This window comes from Lynx canadensis, chromosome D4 (assembly GCF_007474595.2).
Source record: "Lynx canadensis isolate LIC74 chromosome D4, mLynCan4.pri.v2, whole genome shotgun sequence".
Lineage (NCBI taxonomy): Eukaryota > Metazoa > Chordata > Mammalia > Carnivora > Felidae > Lynx > Lynx canadensis.
In genome coordinates, this window is record NC_044315.2 from 9021389 (window position 1) to 9040203 (window position 18815).

At 45.6% G+C, this 18815-nt stretch overlaps 1 protein-coding gene across 5 annotated transcripts in view; it reads right to left on the bottom strand.

Annotated features, from left to right (window-relative positions):
* Positions 1-18815, bottom strand: part of SMARCA2 (SWI/SNF related, matrix associated, actin dependent regulator of chromatin, subfamily a, member 2) — a 178891-nt gene that overhangs the window by 18238 nt on the left and 141838 nt on the right. For 4 of the 5 annotated variants that reach the window (XM_030293896.1, XM_030293899.2, XM_030293898.1 and 1 more), the window contains exons 29-31: positions 10853-10906; positions 1409-1514; positions 830-931 (exon numbers count right to left, since the gene is read on the bottom strand). In XM_030293896.1, coding sequence (XP_030149756.1) covers positions 830-931; positions 1409-1514; positions 10853-10906 — 262 coding nt within the window. The remainder of the gene's footprint in view (positions 1-829; positions 932-1408; positions 1515-10852; positions 10907-18815) is intronic. The other variant, XM_030293900.1, reaches the window with a different exon arrangement.

The window sequence follows — 18815 nt, forward strand, 5'->3', positions numbered from 1 at the left end:
GCGAGGGTCCTCTTGTTCCCCAGTTTCATGATTGGAATGGACATAAAAGATTTTAAAAACAAGATCAGGAGAGAAGCTCAAGGAACTGAATGGTGGCTTAACACTGTACCAGTTGGCAGGCACACTGACCTCTCCTCTCTTCATCATGATACAAGAGCATTAGCAGAAATACAGACAGGGGAAAAGGGGCTGCTTACAAAAGGGGAGCGGAATTGAGGTATAATTCCCGTGAGAGGATCCTCTCGCCAGTTATTTTAATCAGCTGAGTATCACTGACTCGTATACTTTAAGACTTGCTAATAGTAAGAAAGGGGACTTCTTCACTGCGGTTGGTTTGATAAGCATGTTCTGTAAGCAATTAAAGGCAATGGTTCTTTTTTCTATGTGTATCCTTTTTTGTCCGTCTGCTTTAAATCAAAGTATTTTCATTTCCTGACGTACGGTTACGGTCAGAAAAATGAAGGTGAAGTATAATCAAGTGCACAGTCTCTACAAAAGCAGAAAACCATACCTCTAGCCTTGAAGCATTATGCTAAGTGATTTCCTTGAATTCCAACCCCAATTAGAAGCCAAGCCTTGAAGGGAAAGCATAAATAGGAGCTATAGCACAGCTATGATACAGAGGCTGGCCTTAATTTGAAAGAGCCAAAGCCTCAATTTATTTACATACTCGCGTACGATATAGGCTTTTATTTCTCATTTTTGATTCTGCACCCCCTGGAGGGGGGGGAGTAGCAGTGGTTCAAATAGTAGAAAATGAAATAGATCACTTAAAAGCACATAAGCACATAGAAGGCGAAAAGTTTTTCAGGCAACCAAAGACACATACCTGAGATCCCTCCAAGTTGAACGTCTGAGCGTTGTGACAGAGAAGCATGACATCTTTCTCCAGGTCACCCAGGCTCCGGTATTTGTGATTACGAATCCTCTCCTAATGCAGGTTTTGGATAAAATTGAGGTTAATGAAGAGGAAGGGGGAAAAAAATGCAAAAATCATTACTTGGTCCAAAAAAGCCTGATTTGCCTCCCTTGTCTTCATAACCGCCCTGCCAGGGATGTGGGGCTACACAACTCTAGGGGGCGCTGTTCACAGAGGCCACCCTCCCACGGGGATTCCTTCTTGCAAGGGGGAAGGAGCCGCCCAGATTGGGGGGAGGAGTCTGAAACTTCTGAAGTAAAATGCAACCGAATACACTATGGGCTCGTGACACGATGAAGTCACATACATGTCAAGGCCCAAGGATATATCCCAACTGTTCTAGGGACAAGCCCTAGATGGAGGAGTTGGGGCCGGGGGTGGAGGCCCACGGTGGTCAGACAGGATGCCACTGCCAACCCCTGACTGTAATCATTTCAATGAATTTACCTTTTTCTTTTTTTTTATAAAGTTTGTAAACAAAATATCTACCTTTATTTTTTTGAAATCCACCGGCTTCCTAATTAATTCATAGTATTCTGGTAACTCTTTCCTTGAAGGTAATTGAATGAAGACTTCACTGAGCTGCCGCCCTGAACTGTAAGGTTGGGGGGAAACAAACAAAACCATATCTGGTCACATACTACCAAGGAAAGCTTTTATTTCAGAAAATGTCAAAACAAAACAAAACAAAAAACTGCATCCCACGTATTATAGACAAGGGGCCCCTTAAATCCAGGAAAAATCCCACAACTAGAGATTAATGCTCCTTGTGCTAACTCCGAAATCACATTAAAATGCCATTAGATCCCCACTCTGTCACACATGATATGCGAGGTCCACTGTGAGTTCCTCTTTCAGAGTGAACAGATCTCTGTTTTGATAGAAACATTTAAAAGTGTCCTATTCAACCAACCACTCCATTTTTTAATGAATAATAATTGAGTTGGCAAGAAAAAAAATTACAATGGCTTTATTTCCACACTCCTTTGTCTTCAAACTCCCTGTATATTCAGAAAATAGTATGTTAGAATATGACTCTGGAAACTCAAACGAAAAGCTTTTGTGCCGCTTTCTTTTCTGTGTTATTCCTTTTACAGTGTTTTACATACTGTGAACCACGCATACCTTTATTATTATTTGCCAGAGGAACCCCTTCATCTTGCCTAACTGCACTTCTGTGCATATGGCCATTTGGTCAGAAAAAAACAAACATATTTAGCAAGCGTGGATAACCTCGTGTTTCTGGGATTAGTGCAGGACCCGCCCTCAAATTCATGGTAGCTTTATTTGAGAGCAAATTTAATAGCAACAAATGCTTAGTAATTTACAACTTTGAAAAACAGTTTATAAGGCACTGTAAGCTTCAACATCACTTGATACTGGAAGCAGACATGAGTGAAGGAACAAAGATATTCACAATTTAGGTTCAAGATTCTAATATCTGGCTTGCCCTATCCAGATTGGGGGTAGCTTGTGAGGTATGGTCATTTTTCAACAAAATCTTGCCTCCCTTATGATGCAGTCTCTACTTCCTTTGTGAAGGCAGAAATACAAAAATAAATAAATAAATAAATAGACAGAAATCACTACCATGTAAATTTCGGAAGGGGATTCCGGGAGTGTGGCAGAATGCTGTGGCTAAGAATGAGTGACAATATGCTGTTTTAATCCATACTCCCAGTTGTATAATTAAAAAATATTCATAATGACAGTTATCATAAAAAAGGCATGCGCAGTAACTCAAAGGGTTGCTTAGCAACCAGTGGGGAAAATGCTGAAGTGCAAAGGGGCCTGCATAAATTAACCGAAAATCCGCTGTCAAAGGAATGGGCGAGTTTTTCTATCATACGGGGGGGCGGGGGGGGGGGTCTCTGTTTTATTTTTTAAAATATATACATGGGCCTCATGAATATGGAAATCAGGGGGCACACGCCAGAGGTTGAAGAAGACTGCAGTTTAACAGGGAATTAGATTTTTAGGTTATCGTGGGAAGAGCCAAGGAGTTTCTCCCACCCCACAGCCGCCCTGACCCCCCTTTCCCCAGGCTGATAAATCTATTTGTACCTCCATAAATTATACCAGCAAAATATGACAAAAAGTAGTTTATTTATGGTCACCTTCAACATAGGGCCACAATTCCTGGTTTGTTCTTTTCCTCCCATTCTGAGATTTATACACACAAACGTTTTACCTGTTTGAAAAGAAGTATCTGAAAGGCAATTTATTAGCTATCAGTTTTTCTATTTCTATCCGTGTCTTCTCAACAAAGAGTCAGACCTCCTTGTAATCTCAGATTTAACACCTGACCCTCAATGACATCTTCACGATGTCATTTTCGACATTGCCAACAGATGGTGTCATTTTTCTATTGATGGATTACAAGGACATCTTTGCTTTGTACACCTGTGATGCACAGACCCTTGATTTCAGCAGGGCTCTCGGTGAAATAAGAAATAAGCTGTTTGCACCAAGAACGTGATAAAGGGCTTTCCAGCAGGGGCAAAATGGCCAAAACAATCTTGGTCTGATGTCTCTGTCTTTAGTCGGGTTGTGGGAATTCTAGACCCTGTCACGAGACAAGTCCAGAATTATCTGTGCTCCTAAAGGAGAGAGCTGAAAATTCTGAGACTCTGAAAAATCAGACAAATTTCTTCTGTTGATATGGTTTCAAAAGTTAACGCTCACTCAATATTCTGGTCCTATTTCCTTTTTTCCCCTCTGCCTAAGAACAAGGGAGCACTGGGGCAAATGGAAGATCTGGAAGCTACTGAAAAAGACCTCTAATGGTATGTTGGTTGGATCGTCATACAAACATGTCAGTCCTCCTCAGCTCTGTATTGATGACCTGACTCTTCTATTCAGGACAGTACCTTTCCTGTGTGACCATAAAGACCATGGTCAACCCCCCCCTCCACGTGATTACTAATTCCCAGGCTCCATGCCTCCAATCGTACTCCAAGATCAAGAACCCATTTTCCATAAAAACTGAAGATACTCGCACTGCCAAGCTAACCCTTGGTGCCTCACTGCCCAGAACTTAATTCCCCTATGTATTTTTTTTTTCTTTTTTCCAAAGAGGGTGGGAACATCGTACATGCAGTTAAAAGCCTTTCCCATTCCTGTTGGTACCAGGGGTTCTGATGGCCAGCTTGGGCGGGAATGTCAGGAAGACATCTGGCTTTGTATGACCTAGAGAATGCACGGACGTAGGAGAACCACATGTTGACGGATCACTACGGTAACTTATTTTTTCCTAAATTAAAGGTTAAAAAAAAAAAGTAAATGAAAAAGGAAGTGAGACAGTCTGACAAGAGTTTTGAATTCTTGGCATTTCTTTCTCAAACTTAAGCTGAGCAAAGGCTTTTTCAATATACCTTTTCAAGTGCCTTTTTTTTTTTTTTTCCAGTGCTGGAAAATTTTGTGTGTGTGTGTTTTTAAAGTACAGAACAATGGACTAATTGTACAATGGCTTGCAGAAGGTGTTCTGTTTCTGTTGAAATGCTTAACCTATCCCCCAAGGTATTTTCCATGATGTCATTTTATATAGTTTAAGGCCTAAGTATGAATCGTCGGCTGGAAGTGTGCAGCTTCCCCAAGACAAAAGGGATATAGCCGCTGCCCTCCCCCAAAAGAGGGATCCACTGAGGGTCCTCGATTTCAGATCTATTTCATACACTGATCCGTCAAGGAACAAGAAACGTGAGAAGGCAGAGCGTGGGTGGCGGAGGGATAGGGCTACAAGGGGACGCTGGGCAAGCACAGCTCTCTCCAGAGGTGACCAGACAGGGGGGCACGTGAGCGTGATGTGTGACACAGAAAGGCCCTGTGTGCCGCCATGTAAATGCTGCTGTGCAAACCCTGCATGTACTGCTGATAGGTGTGCGCATTACACGTGGATACACGAGCATACGACGGGGGCTCCCGTGGCCGTGGGGCTTCACGTGGGAACCAGTTTCTCTCCCATCACGTCCACAAACCAGAGGGCACTGCTTTCCCGTCTGTACTACCAGGACCCTAAAATGGTGACTGCAAACATTAGGAACCTCTGGTTACATTTTAGGCGTAGCCTCCCTGGAAGAGTACAGAAGACTAACACTGCTAAGAAGCCTACTGCTTTAAAACGCCGGCTGTTCTGGTTCCCCACAAACCCAAACTAGGAAGATCAGGTATTGGGCAAGAGGTTTTTTGGTTTTGGTTTTAGTGTGTTTGTTTTTTGTTTTTGTTTTTTGCTGTTTTATGATTTTCTTTTCTCCTGCCCAGGTTGATGTGTTGACAAGCATGGATTAATGGACACTTGTGAAAAAAAAAAAAAAAAGAATTTAGCTCATGTCGAAACAGCCACGTTTTTGCATTTGTTAACTAAATAAAACCTCTCTTGCCCCCATTAAAGAAGTGATGTCATGATTTAAAATACCCACTTGGAAGGATTTTACAAAAAAAAAAAAAAAGTTACTATAGTCCTCAAGGATTCAAACACAGGAAATCTTTTGGGAAGAGAACTTTAAAACTGGGTCAACATTGGAGGGTAGTAGGTGAAAGCATGCTGTTGCTTTTCAGGGTCAGATTCCTGGGAGGTTTAAAACAAACCACTTAAAAATGCACCTGAAGGGGACAGCACCCTACTTTCCCAGGGAGCCCTTGGACGCCTGGGCCAGGCACAAAACAGGAATGACAATTACTTGTGCTCCGTGTTCACTACTGAGGTCTCTCACCTGAGTCTTACTGAGTACTGACTGAGAATTCCCAACAAGCTTGGAAATCTGAAGAATACAGGAGGTTATGGCAACACAGAATGGGATGACGGTAGACTTGCTTTTGGTAATGGCGGTGGTAGCCGTTAAAAATCACCCCAAAGGGTAGCGTTAGGACCGTAGATATAGGATGTGCCTGAGTTACCAACAAAAATAAGGTTACATCAGGTTAATGCAAGGTAAATGACCGGATGTTAGCAGCAGTCTATAAAGGGCTCACGCGGCTCAGTAAAAACAGCAAGGCTTTATCAAGAAGCTTAAATGCTCGGGTGCTTGAGAGGCTCAGTCTTGATTTCGGCTCAGGTCTTGATCCTTGGGCTGTGGGATCAAGCCCCCCATCAGGCTCCAAGCTGAGTGTGGAGCCTGCTTAATATTCTCTCTCTCCCTCTGCCCTTTTCCCTGGCTCACATGTGTATGCACTCTCTTAAAAAAATAAAAATAAAAGAGTCTTAAATACAGTTACACCATGGTACATGGTTCTACTTTTGGTAATCTATCCTAGGTGAATAAAATAATATATATGTAATACATAAGTATGTACATATAATAGTTGCATAAATGATGCTCATCACGGCATTATTTAAAGCGACTAATGTAACGCATCCAAAATGTTTACTGGGGAAAGGACAACAGAATGTTAGGGAGTCTAAAATTACGAACTTTAAGATTATGCCTTAAAGAAGGGAAAAATCCTTGTGACCTTCAATAAAAAAATAAATAAAAGAACACAGGATATCAGACTGTAAATGCAGTACAATTGCAACTACATTTTTAAAAAGTCATAAACTTAAGGACCAGAAGGAGATATGCCAGAGCATAAATAAATATTAACAACAATGTCCTCTGATTCAACAAAATGAGGATTTACACGCTAATGTATTTTGGAACCATATCATCATCCATAAATAAAGTAGGTTTCACACACTTTTACTGGGTTACCTTCTTTGAAAACATGCTGTAAGTCAAAAATCTAATCTAATTTTTCCCAGAGAAATGGTATCTAAGAGGTATATGATCAGCTTTTATTTATAACACCATAAATAGCACATTTCACCAACTGGCACCATTTAATTCTACCTTATAAAGCCAAATAAAGAGAAAAGTAGAACAGAATAACTCCATAAAAATTTTAATATATCACAACCATCAGAATCTACTACCTTATTAAGGTCCAATTTATTTCTTCAGGTTTCTCTCCCTGAACTTATCACTAACAAATCAAAGGTGCTCATCAGGACGTGGGATTCTGAGATTATTACTTATCTGCATAGACAAGCATTTTGAGGAAACTTTGGGAGAATCTACCATCTATCACTGGACTCTTCTAGAAAGTGACTCAGGATGTCCAGTTGCTTTTCCCCTCGTACTCGCCTGACATTTCCTAAGAGCAGGTAGAAATATACAATTGTAACTGCACACCTGTCCACCTGAGGCCTTGGTCGCTGATTATACCATCTCATCTTGTAGACCTGGACGTGACTCAAAGAATACGTTCCTTTCCAAAGGCAGGGACCTACCTGCCCTTCCACTGAGTATTTTGTCCTCTGCTCCGTCCCTTTGTCTCTACTTGGTAATAGTGAAAACACTTCAAAGCTTTAGGCTGAAATGGGACCAAACTCAAAAGCACACAGCTTGGCAAGCAAACAAAATCAAATGCCTCCCACCTGAGCCTCCAGTCCCAAGTGTCATTTTGTTAAAGGGACAGGTTCAAGGGGACACCAGAGTGCTGCTTTGTCCTACATGGCTGTTTTAGCAAATTCTTAAGAAAGACACAAATGAGGCAGACCTTGCCCCATGAATATGCAAGAACATCTATGCCCGATAGCTGCCATGTCTCAGAGCAATCTGTTTTATTAAAATGCCTGTAGAGTGGTTTTAAAGACAGTTTTATCAGACCGTAAGAAAATCTATTTTGTTATTCCAGCTGGGACTCTTCCTCCTCCCTCAGAAAGAGGTCATTTATGCTGGTGCTGGAGTACAGCTCTGCGAGGCAGAGGCCCTGTGCTTCCCCGGTCAGACTGACCCTGGAGGCCTCAGGGAGGCCCCTGTGTGCCTTGGAAAGCAGACAGGCTAAGTTTATTTGCGGGCTGCCCACTTGTAAGTGGCTGAGAGAATCATGAAGTAAGTGTCGAGTTGCCGGGAGTGAAAGTATAAACATATAAAAGTATCAATATTTGTCATGAGGAAAAAATAAAGTACTGAAATCCATATTTCCCTGAGCAAACCCTCTCTGGACTAAATGCAACTTCTAAGCTCCAGTTCAGCACTTCCCAAGGTGTGCTTCAGGGAATACAAGCTTAATGAGTTTTTAACGGTTCTCCCTGGAAAGGGGGTTTTTGTTGGTCAAAGGAGTTTGGGATACACTGGGATGAACGAAGTTCAACAGGTTACTTGACAAAAGACCTCTCAGAGCCTCTAAGTGCACTGAGGGTTCTCCAAGAGGCTACGGCACCGGAATTTGAGGACCCCAGTCTGGGGAGCATAATCCCAAACAATGCACAAGGCTACGTACGACCTCACCAGGCTGCAACTGCACAGAATAAACTGTCTGCTCTGATGCTGAGCCCGAAGCGTCCGACACGGGGAACGCACGAGGAAAGGCTCTTCACCTCCAATGAATTTTTCTACAAATGTGTCCACTTGGTCACACTACCATTTTATGGCAATTTCGCCATCAGCTAATTAGAGCTACTATAGGCAAAGGTGCTTCGGCCCGAGATCCACAGTCATAGCCTTCCTCCCCTATTCAAAGAAATGCAGCACGTCGGGTGCTGACGTTGCTAAAAATAAATTTCCTCTCTAAAAGAGCTTCTTGGCTGGTCCTGGAAGGATGGTCAATACTAGCAACATAATCACAACATCAAGGGCTGCGAAGAGCCATAGAGTGGGATCAGATTTCCTGGGATGGAGTATGTGGGCTGGGTAGTCGCATGTGCACGCGCACACACACACACACACACACACACGCACGTATGCATGCACGCACACGGTAGGTAGGTATGCACGCGGCACCCACGCACGTGCGCACGCACGTGCGTCCTTTCCTCCTACCCACATTCCTGAGTGGCACCACGCAGACTCACCACCACGGACAGTGAGATCCAAAGGCTGTCCGTGGGTTCTCCTCGCTCACACCTGCTCTGGAATCTTGTCAGTCACGTTCCCACCGCCCCCACGCGAGACCCCCATCCCCCGCACGGCGTGGTCCAGGCCTACTGGGATCACGTGGTCTCTAGAAGGGCCCGCGTTTCCATATGGCCAGGGCTGCCCCCGCACGTGGGCCTGGGTGCCTCTGCCTCGCCCACCACCCCCACACTCTCCTCGGGGTTCCCACTAGGCCCACACAGAGACCTGATGCGTCCACCGCCCCCGCCCCCGCCCCATCCGTCCCCTCCCACCGTGTATACACACGCTGTATACTCCCACTGTGTCCATGTTCTTCCTTGATCGCTTTTTCCAACTAGGCTTTAAGGCGTTCCGTCTTAGTCATTTCTCCCCCACCTGCGACACTCGCACAGAGACAGACATGGAAAATGCTCAGCACTTCTTCTGAACGCACAAACACCACTTTCACCCTAACACAGCCTCTGAACAACACACATCATAAACTCGGGGGCTTATGGGAAAGCACAGCATATGGGGCAGTAAGGGACAAGAAAGATGCCAGAGCCTGGAGGGAGGCAAGTGTCAAGCCCCTCCCTGTGGCTCTGGAAATTAGTTTAAATGTGTCTTCGGTGAAAACCTATTTATCTAGGTCCCAACTACATGCAGCCATATCCTCTCTGCAAAAAGGCCAGCCGTGACACTGGAGGCTTGCAATACCCTTTAAAGTTGTGATTAATCCACTTTTCACGGTCACATGACCATTTTGATGTTAGAGAGGGAAAAGGAGCTTATGTCTGTCCTTGTTTCCTGGGTTGGGCGTCTAGCCACATGGTGCCATTTAGACCTTAAGGCCACCTCTTCATGTTGGGGGACGGGGTGGTGAAGGTGGAAACGTTTACCCAAGACGTTCCCGAATTTAAACGGACCAAACTAACAAAGTCAAGTTACTGCAATCCCAAAATGCAAATCCGGACTGCGTTCTTTCTCATAATGGCCAAAATGTAACATAATTCTTAACATCCTGCAGTTAACACATGATGGTTGGAGTGTCTGTCTGGCTTCTGGGATTGAACACTGTTTACCGAACACCAATAGGAATGATCAAAAATCAACCGTCTGGGACAACAGTTCTATCCCCACACAGACGCGGGTAGGCACGAATCACTCCCACGTTTAATCTCCTTACACACACAACTGGGGATCGGCATCCATTCTGGAATGCCGGATGGAGGAGGCTTCAGTGCTTCCTCCTGGCCCTAGACTGGATCCTACGCTAGTGGGGGAAAATGCCGTAAAGGACGTTGCAGGGTCAACCGACAAAAGGGCAATATGGCTGAGCAAGTGGCATACCCGTTTTTTTGTTTTTTTGTTTTTTTTTTTAAGTTCAAGCTGACAGAAAGACATCTTCAATGTAGGACTAATCGTTCCTAACCCCGAGAAATCACGTACATCCCCCCCTTCCCTTTCACGACCAACGTCACCTCATTCGCAGGAAATGCCTACGAGAAAGAGCAGTTCTGTTTTCCACCTGCAGCAGCAGAAGCACGCAAAAGTCCAACAGACTGGCTTGGGACACTTAGGACCACCGGGCAGGCACACCCAGATGGCGCAGTCAGGGCGCAAACCCCGTGCACACCGGGGTTAACTCCAGAACGTCAGACACACTGTGTGCACGCACACATTTCTTCACACCCTGCAGGAGAGCCACGCAGCAGACGGGCTGTTCATGAAGCTTCTACAGCAAGGCAGCACGGAGTGAGGAGGCCCACGGATGTAAGACAGAAGCTGCCCGAGGGAGGGAGAAGCAAGAGAAACCCATCGGTGAGGGGAGGTGGGCAGGCAGGCCGGCAGGCGGCTCCCGACGGCCCTTCTCAGAAGGGCATTTACAGGACGGACACACCCCAACCTAAGAGCAGCACAAACAACTTCAAAAGCCATAGCTGGGGGGTTGGAATATCTGCCTCTCCGTCTCCCACCCCAAGTAGGTGTGGTCGGGAGGCTAGGGGAGCAATGGGCTGTTTGCTGTCCCGACGGATACCTGTATTCAGAGACAAGGGGATACAAGACAGATCCTGACCTGTTTCCTTCTATTTCCAACTGAGAATTACCGGGCACCTTCTCCACGTTACACCTGCGGTAGAGTAGAAAGAACACTGGAGTCAGAAGACCTGGGTTCGAGTCCCAGTCCGGCTCTTCCTCCTATGGTGGGTGACCTTGGGGGGATTCCTGTCACTTCTCCAAGCCTCAGACTGCTTACCTGCCCGCGTTGTCGACTCATAGGATTTGGGGGCGGGGGGGGAACTACGCAATGTTATGTGTGGAACCGCATTCTGACACACACACACACACACAGTTTTCGAGGAATGGAGAGAAAAGAAAAAACCTTTCTCGTGACGTCTCTGAGACATTTCCTGCTTCTCTTAAACGCGAACGTGCCTGTTACTCCGGTTCCGGCTCCCTCTGCTCATGTTTGATGTGAGCATTAGGGTGCAGCTTCCGTGCGCTGCTCCAGAAGCAGCGGGGGGAAGTCAGGCAGCATTTGCAGGGGGTGGGGGAGCATGACCTTACCGGAGTGCTCTTACCATCCGAGGCGAGCCAGCTCCTCACGTGTGAATGAAACGGGCCTAGTACTTACCTCGGAGAGCGGGAGTGGAAACGGAACAGCACACTGCACGCTGCTGCGGCAGCCAGGCCTGATTTCTGCACGCCACCCAGGTAGCTGGCTCCGCCTCCCAGACCTCCCTTCTCTTCAAGTCAGTCATTTGGACTGGAGAGGACCATAAATGGCCACCTGAGGTCTCCGGCCCTTCTATGGGCCTCTAGAGAAGCCTCTTCCATTGAGAACTCTGAAACTGCTACCCTGGTGTCCTTTATGTGGCGGGAACCAGAGCAGCGGCCGGGTGTGAGAAATCGCAGGAAAAAAAAAAAAACTTCCATCCTGTCCAGACCTTCCTCTAGCATCCGCAGGCTGCGTGTGGCCGCTCATAAAATCCCTTCTCAGAGCCACTCCCACTCTTCAGAGGGCGTGACGCACCGCACAAAGGGAACAGCATAAACCAAGAAGAAGTGGGAAAAAGGTGGGGGGGGGGGCATTAGCTGCAATGTCTAAAATAAAAGGGAGAACAGGAAGGGACGTGTTGGCAAACGAAGCTGGGAGGTCACTAAGGCCAGACTATGGAAGACTAGCTTTCCCTGCACTAAGAAGTTTGATCGCACTTGGGGAGGCAATGGGAAGCCATGCAAAGTTACACGACAGTGTGACAGTGAGCTACAGACCCCGGAAAGGCAGGATGAGGGACAGATTGGAGGCAGGGGACACAGGCAGCACACAGCTGCCCCAGGCCGGGACTCCCATGACAGGGTAAGGGCCTAGTGAAGAAGCATGTGGGGCGATGGAAGACGGAGTACCCGGGAGAGGTGCTGGGGTGCGTGTCAAAGGAACTTTGTACCTGAGCGCGTATCAGAACGAAGGCACAGAATTGGGAACACTTTTCGTGCTGCTCATTTGGGACACTGGGTTGATGGTAATGTTAACCACGGGGATACAGAAGCCAAAACCAGACCACGTGGTCTCAGGACATGTCGTTAGGAAGGCAGAGAAACCTGGGAATGGTAAATACTCCCTCAGACATTTTACAGAGCATGCTGTAAATAATTCAGAGGACGACGGGCAAGGTGCTGCGAGCTGAAACTAACGAAGATTACAGTTCACAGGAGATGCGAGGCTCTGAACAAGAGAGGTCCCTGTAGGATCATTTCGGATGATTCGGATAAGGAGGGCAGGGGGACAGATCTACACGGGTCAGCCATCTGATCACCTTGGGGGAAGGAAGAAAGGTACACAATACCCAAACAACCACAAAAAAAGAGTACAGGGACACGGATTTGGCTTTAAAAATACTGTTACTACAAATCTGTGCTGGTGAGACAATCCCAACAGTGGTGTGAACAGCCCGCCCTGGATCGAAGCCTCTGGAGGGTGATCAGTGTGGGAAGCACCTCCCCCCAGCCCCCCCCCCCGACACACACACAGTAAATGCACATCAGGTCAAGCACTTGAGAGAAAACCTCAAAACCAGGCAACTAACTTACTTAACTTACTTTCTTTCTTTTTCTTTTTCTCTTTCTTTCTTTCTTTCTTTCTTTCTTTCTTTCTTTCTTTCTTTCTCCTCTCTCTCTCTCTTTCTTTTTTTTAATGAGAGCCCATCCCTTCTGGAGAATGGATTGATGAGATGGGGACCTTCAAAACCAGCAGCTCGGCCTTACTCAACTTGAGGGCTATGCCACACCCAACTTCAGCATGTAAAGGAATTAAACGGTACATTTAGTCCTAAGGCTTGCGGTCTACCCTGTCCTTGGAAAGGAGCTGAAATGTAAAGGAATGGCACACTGGCTCTCCTTTCCCAGGTTAAATGTCTTTATAATGATAGTTTTTTGTTCTTCTAAAAAGTGACCCTACACAAGAACTAATGTCATCGTGCCCTCGTGTAAGAGGCTCACATGACCCCCTGCTTCCCTGAATTCTCCTGGCTGGCCACCTCCTTCCTGGAAGGAAGACTGTCTACCTCCTCCAATGCATGCACCGTGAGCAAGAGGGGGGGAGTACTATGAGTTTTTTTGTTTTTGTTTTGTTTTTTGGCTTTTTACCCTCTGGCCCTGTTCTGCAGTACAGGGCTGGAAATACAGGAGGGATGCCATAAATATTTCCGGGATGAATAAATGATTTTCTACAATGTGAGCTGAAATTCAGAACAAGCCAAGACCTTCCACCGCTCTCAGACCTATCAGGAAGGATTCTGCAAATTCAGGTCAAGAAGATGACAGTCCGTCTTTAGGGAGGACAGCAGAGCCTCAACAGGGCCAGGGAGGAAGCAGCCCAGTGGTCACCAGCCCTACCCCCATCACCTCACTGTGGGCCAGGGTTGTGTCCACCCATCAGACCAGCCAGGCAGGTTTCTTCCGCCTCGCCCATTTCTTCCCTGTGTCCGTCCGCAAAGCTGGACGTCAAGTCCCAACCCTCTGCAGACAGCGAGGCGGGTCATCGTAGAATGCTCCTGCCACAGTCTTCAGACAATTGTCAGGGAGGGAAGAGAGGACACAACCTCACCTTCCATTTCCAGATTCTTCAGGGATGAGGACAATGCTCAGATTTGAAAAGTCAGGCGCAACAAACGTTGAACAAAAGCCACCGACGGACAGGACTGTCGACCAGGCGTAAGAAGGTGCTTCACGTGAGTTCAAGTATCCAGTTGCAAACTAATTACATCCTGAAGCACTGTGCAGATTGCTTCTAGTAACGTTTCAGAAATCACAACGAACAGAAGTGGAGTCAGAAGATGAGAGATAAGAGCCAGCGTTCCCATGTCAAAATGAACAAGGAGACTTGAGATTGCTAAGCTTGATGAGGACCCTCCATAAAAAGTTAGAGGAAATTATTCAGATGCCATGGGGCTATTTAGAGAAGATAAATAATATCATTTAAGTACTAGTAGGGGGTCTCTTAGAAAAAGTCATGGCAAGCTAACCTCATTTTATTCTTTCGGCGGGGTTTCTAGGTGGATAGATTGGAGAGGCCACAAATGTGGTATCTCTTGGCTTCAACTTTTCTTGATAACCTTGAGAAAGGACAGACAGAGTGGGGGACACGATGGCGCAGTCCTGTGACACTACAGACGGCTAATCAACTTTAAGGATTGCTATTTAGGGGCTCCTGGGTGGCTCAGTCGGTTAAGTGTCCAACTTTGGCTCAGGTAATGATCTCGCGGTTCATGAGTTCAAGCCCTGCGTCAGGCTCTGTGCTGACAGCTTGGAGCCTGCTTTGGATTCTGTGTCTCCCTCTCTCTCTGCCCCTCCCCCGCTTGTGCTTTGTTTCTCTCTCTCTCTCTCTCAAAAATAAACATTAAAAAATATTTTTTTTTAAAAAAAAAGGATTAATGGTTAATACATTTATGTCAACCTGAAGTGATTTTCAGATGCACATGACAGAGATCTGTCCTTTGCCTTTTAGACAGCTTATAGCAAATCTGATGGAAAAAAAAACAACAACAAAACAAAAATACAAAAAAACCCCCACAAAACAAAAAACCCGAAATGATTTACACAAGGAAACATGATTTTTTAAAAAGGCATAAAAATGATGTTATAATAGTAGACTGGAAAAATGGGACAAGAATCTGTTAAATGGAGCTGCATAAGGGAAAGAATGAAGTCGGTACATACAGGTTCAAAAAAATCGAGCGCTTAGTTGACATCTAACCTTGGCAATATTCAAGGGAAGAAAGAGCTTTCTACACGTTTTGGGGCCAGGGAGCTTTCCCATGTTCATGTGTCAGAGCTGTTGGAAGAAGTTAAGACACTCTTGAGGCCGGGTAACAGAATTTTGGTATCCAGACCAGGGAAGCTCACTGCCCCGCAATTAGCCATTAGAATACCTTTGGAGGTATGGGTGCCCTATTCTAAATGGGACACTAAGAAAGTAAGATGTGCCTAAGGAAGGGGACCAGGATGGTGTAGGTCTAGACAGCACTCTGAGAGCAAAGGGAGGTGTGTCAGCCGCAAGGAGAATGGCCTGAGGTGGATAGCCGTGCCCAAAGGACACTGCTCGGAATGCGGACGGACATACTCTCTGAACGCCCAAGTAGAAAACCCAGAAGTCAGAAGGGCTGAATCCTACAGGAAAGGATTGTTGTGCTTACAGCTGCACGTCAGTGTCGTTAACTGCCCCCTGACACAGCGCACTAACTCTCGGGAGGGTCCATACTGCTGGATGGCAGTCTGTCAAAGATGGTGAGGGGGGCACATCTGAGTTGTGGGAAGGTGAGCCAGGGAGAGCGAGGACCCCGAATCCCTCTAGACCTTTCCATTATCCAAGTAATTACGAGCCACGTCTCTAGACTCGGGATGGCTCTCCCAGCCCCTACCCTTCACTATCTTATTCTAGATCTCATCCCAGGGGTAATTTTAAAGGGTAAGGATGCAAACTGGGATGGATCCTTTTTCTAAAGGAATAGCATCTTAGGTTAAATAGTACATAATGTTAGAACAGGATTCTTAAAAGCCTCCGATAGAAACAGAAAACAAGGCTTATCATAGCAAGTCAAAACAAAGCCTTCTAACACTACTTGATTTGGGGAATGAAAATAGTAGGAATGAGCTATAGCTGACCAGTTCTAACTTTAAATAGCAATTACTGCAGAAGGATTTTACATTTGTGAAACACACAAAATTACTGGCTCTTTGGGGTCACATTTTAAAAAGTATCCTCCTTAAAAAAAAAAAAAAAAAGCCTGGCACTGAAAACAAAGGCAATAAATAGATGCTTAAATTATCCTAGTTCTTCATAAAAAAGAAAGATACATCTGTCCCAGAATCATGCAAGAACTTTGAAAAAACTGTCTCATGAGAGCTAATTAATTCTTATATATCAGTTAAATATAGATGGCAATTCTTATCTAATACACCGCTAATCTGTACAACTGTCAGAACCCTAACACTTGAGGTAAGGGGAGGGAAGTTAGTACAGGTGGTATTTCTTGCACAGGTAGGCCAAGTTACTATATTAGTAGCTGACTTTAACGGTACAAAAATCTCAGCACATGGAGGGGTAGGTACATTTCCCAGCAGTATTTTTCTAAAACCAACAAAAATATAACAATGTATCCAATTAAGGCCCTCCTAATTTGAGCACCTCCTACTTGAGCACCAAGTTTGGGAAGAGAAATAAAACACAGAAATATTCACAATAAGTGCTTTTTTTTTTCTAGACTACGAACACGAAATATACATGAAACAGGCAGCAACGGGAAAGGGGCCCATACTCTCCAGAACGGACCTAAATGTGGGGGCTAACAGAACGGGCCTTAAGAGGGTACTTTGCAAGGAAGAGTTAAATAAATACATTGAAACCAGAGAAAACAGGAGGAAGAAAGTACTCGGTGTCTGAATGCTAAAATATTTAAATATTCTTTCCCTACAATACAACCAAAGACATGTTCGATAATCAGTCCCAGTGAAACTGTGTTTTCTGTTTTTGGAGGGTGTGAGGGGACAGAAAGGATAGAAAACGTATTAGCAAGGACGCTTACTTTCAAGTGCTCAGAGCTCCATTTACCCACCTGATGAGCTAAAAGTAGTCTGAAAGGCTGATTATTAATAATTAAACGACTCAGCAAGCAAGCTTGGCCTGCATTAACTCCTCCAACTCGCCTGACGCCTCTGGAGGCAGGTACGGTAATCATTCCATTTTGTGGATGGCGAAAGTGAGGCTCAGAGGGGTTAAGGAAGTCGCCCGAGCGCCCCACAGGTAGTAGATAGATGCTGGAGTTAAGATTCAAACACAGGTAAGCTGAACCCACGTAAGAGCTTGTGTATCAGCAACGGTGCTGTGCTCAGCTGAGGCGCAAGGGATCTAACCTCCCATTCTGTGGTGGTTTCTAGGAAAGGAGTCAGCCCATAGCTATCTATGCCAGGAAGCGCAACACCCAGAAGCCTAAGGAGCCAGCAGGTGATATAAATGAGTCAAGTGGGCCGGGCGGGAAAGCACGATGATAAATAGTAAGTGGCACCCCACACTAGAAGGATGATTTAGCAGGGTGACAGGTCGGGGGGAGGGCTGCGGCAAGCTGGAGCAGGAGAGCCCGTGGTGGGGGCGGTGGGGAGCCATCTCCTCACTCCTACCCGTTATCACCTTGGGGAAACTTGGGTAGAACTCTGCATGATTTTTAGGTTTTTCTAAAAGGACGGAGAACACCTGAAGTTTATAAGAAGTCTCTCCGGGTTTTATGTGTTTGCTTTCTCCCCATCCCCCACCCAACAACATGAATCATGAAATTAATCAGGCTGTGGGCACTTCGTGGTCCACCAGCTGGTGACCTCTTTTGCACCGTTAAAGGAGGAGCTAGACGTCACCTGGAATAAAAGGCCTAGCTCCTAAACCTCTTCTCGGCTCTGCGCAGTGCTCCTGCCGCCCCAGACTCCACTCAGCAGGTTATGAGCAAGATGCCTGTCAAATACCAAGGCGCACCTGGTCAGAGTAACAGATGTCGCGCTCTGCTCTCCTGAGACAAAGGCAGAGAAGTTGGAGGCTTATGCAGGGTGATCCTCTCTACTTAATTATTATTATTATTATTTATTTTTTTTTTTTACACCAAGGGCTGATAAAATAAGGCGTCATTGTCCAAGCTGGTTTCCCGGAAACCGTTCCTGCCTGTGGCATATCTTCCAGGAGGGCTGGGGGCGAACAGAAACCTGACAGAGTTACTGATTCTTGGCTTAAGAGGAAGCGTGTGCCCGTTCGCTCTGGTCAAAGAACGGACTGGTGGGCCAATCTTCCCTTCTGGATGGCTGTCATCCCCCTGTGTCAATGAGTGGCCTCTCCAAACCCAATATAATGGGGCTGCTCTTTGTTGCCACGTGTGAAATACGCAAGGGGATGCACTTGAAAAAAAGAACAACAACAACAACAAAGACAGGTAGTAAAAATAGTAAGCAGAGAACCTAAAAACTCTGCAACACAAAGAAGGGCAGGATATTCTGACTCTTCCACACACACCTCGTGCTACCACTTGTCACCATTTCTGGAAACTCCTTACAGATAATGTAACGAAGACCCAACAATAGAACCTCTCAGTGGAAAGTTTCTTCCTGGTTACACGACTTCATCTTTATTAGGAGGTTTCTTCCTGATAGAAAACGAGCACTAAAGTCGCAAAGAAAAGCTAAAATCACAACTTCGTTATGTGTGTTAAACATTCCTGGGTGTACGGAGCAACACTACTGTAAAAAAATAAAAATAAAAAAAATAACCGAAACCGGATTAAATGCCGCTGTGCAACTGCGAGAAATACAGTGTTTAATTCTTTTGTTTCCTATCAACTTTTCAACTGGAACGAGATGTGATCTTTCTATGAAAACTGCATCACATGATTATCAAGCAGAAACCAAAACAACTAACCAAAATGTAGCCCAACTAGTTTATCTACTGTGTCGGGCTGACCGACACAGGTCTGGGGATGATAACGTACCACGTGTGTTTCTCCACA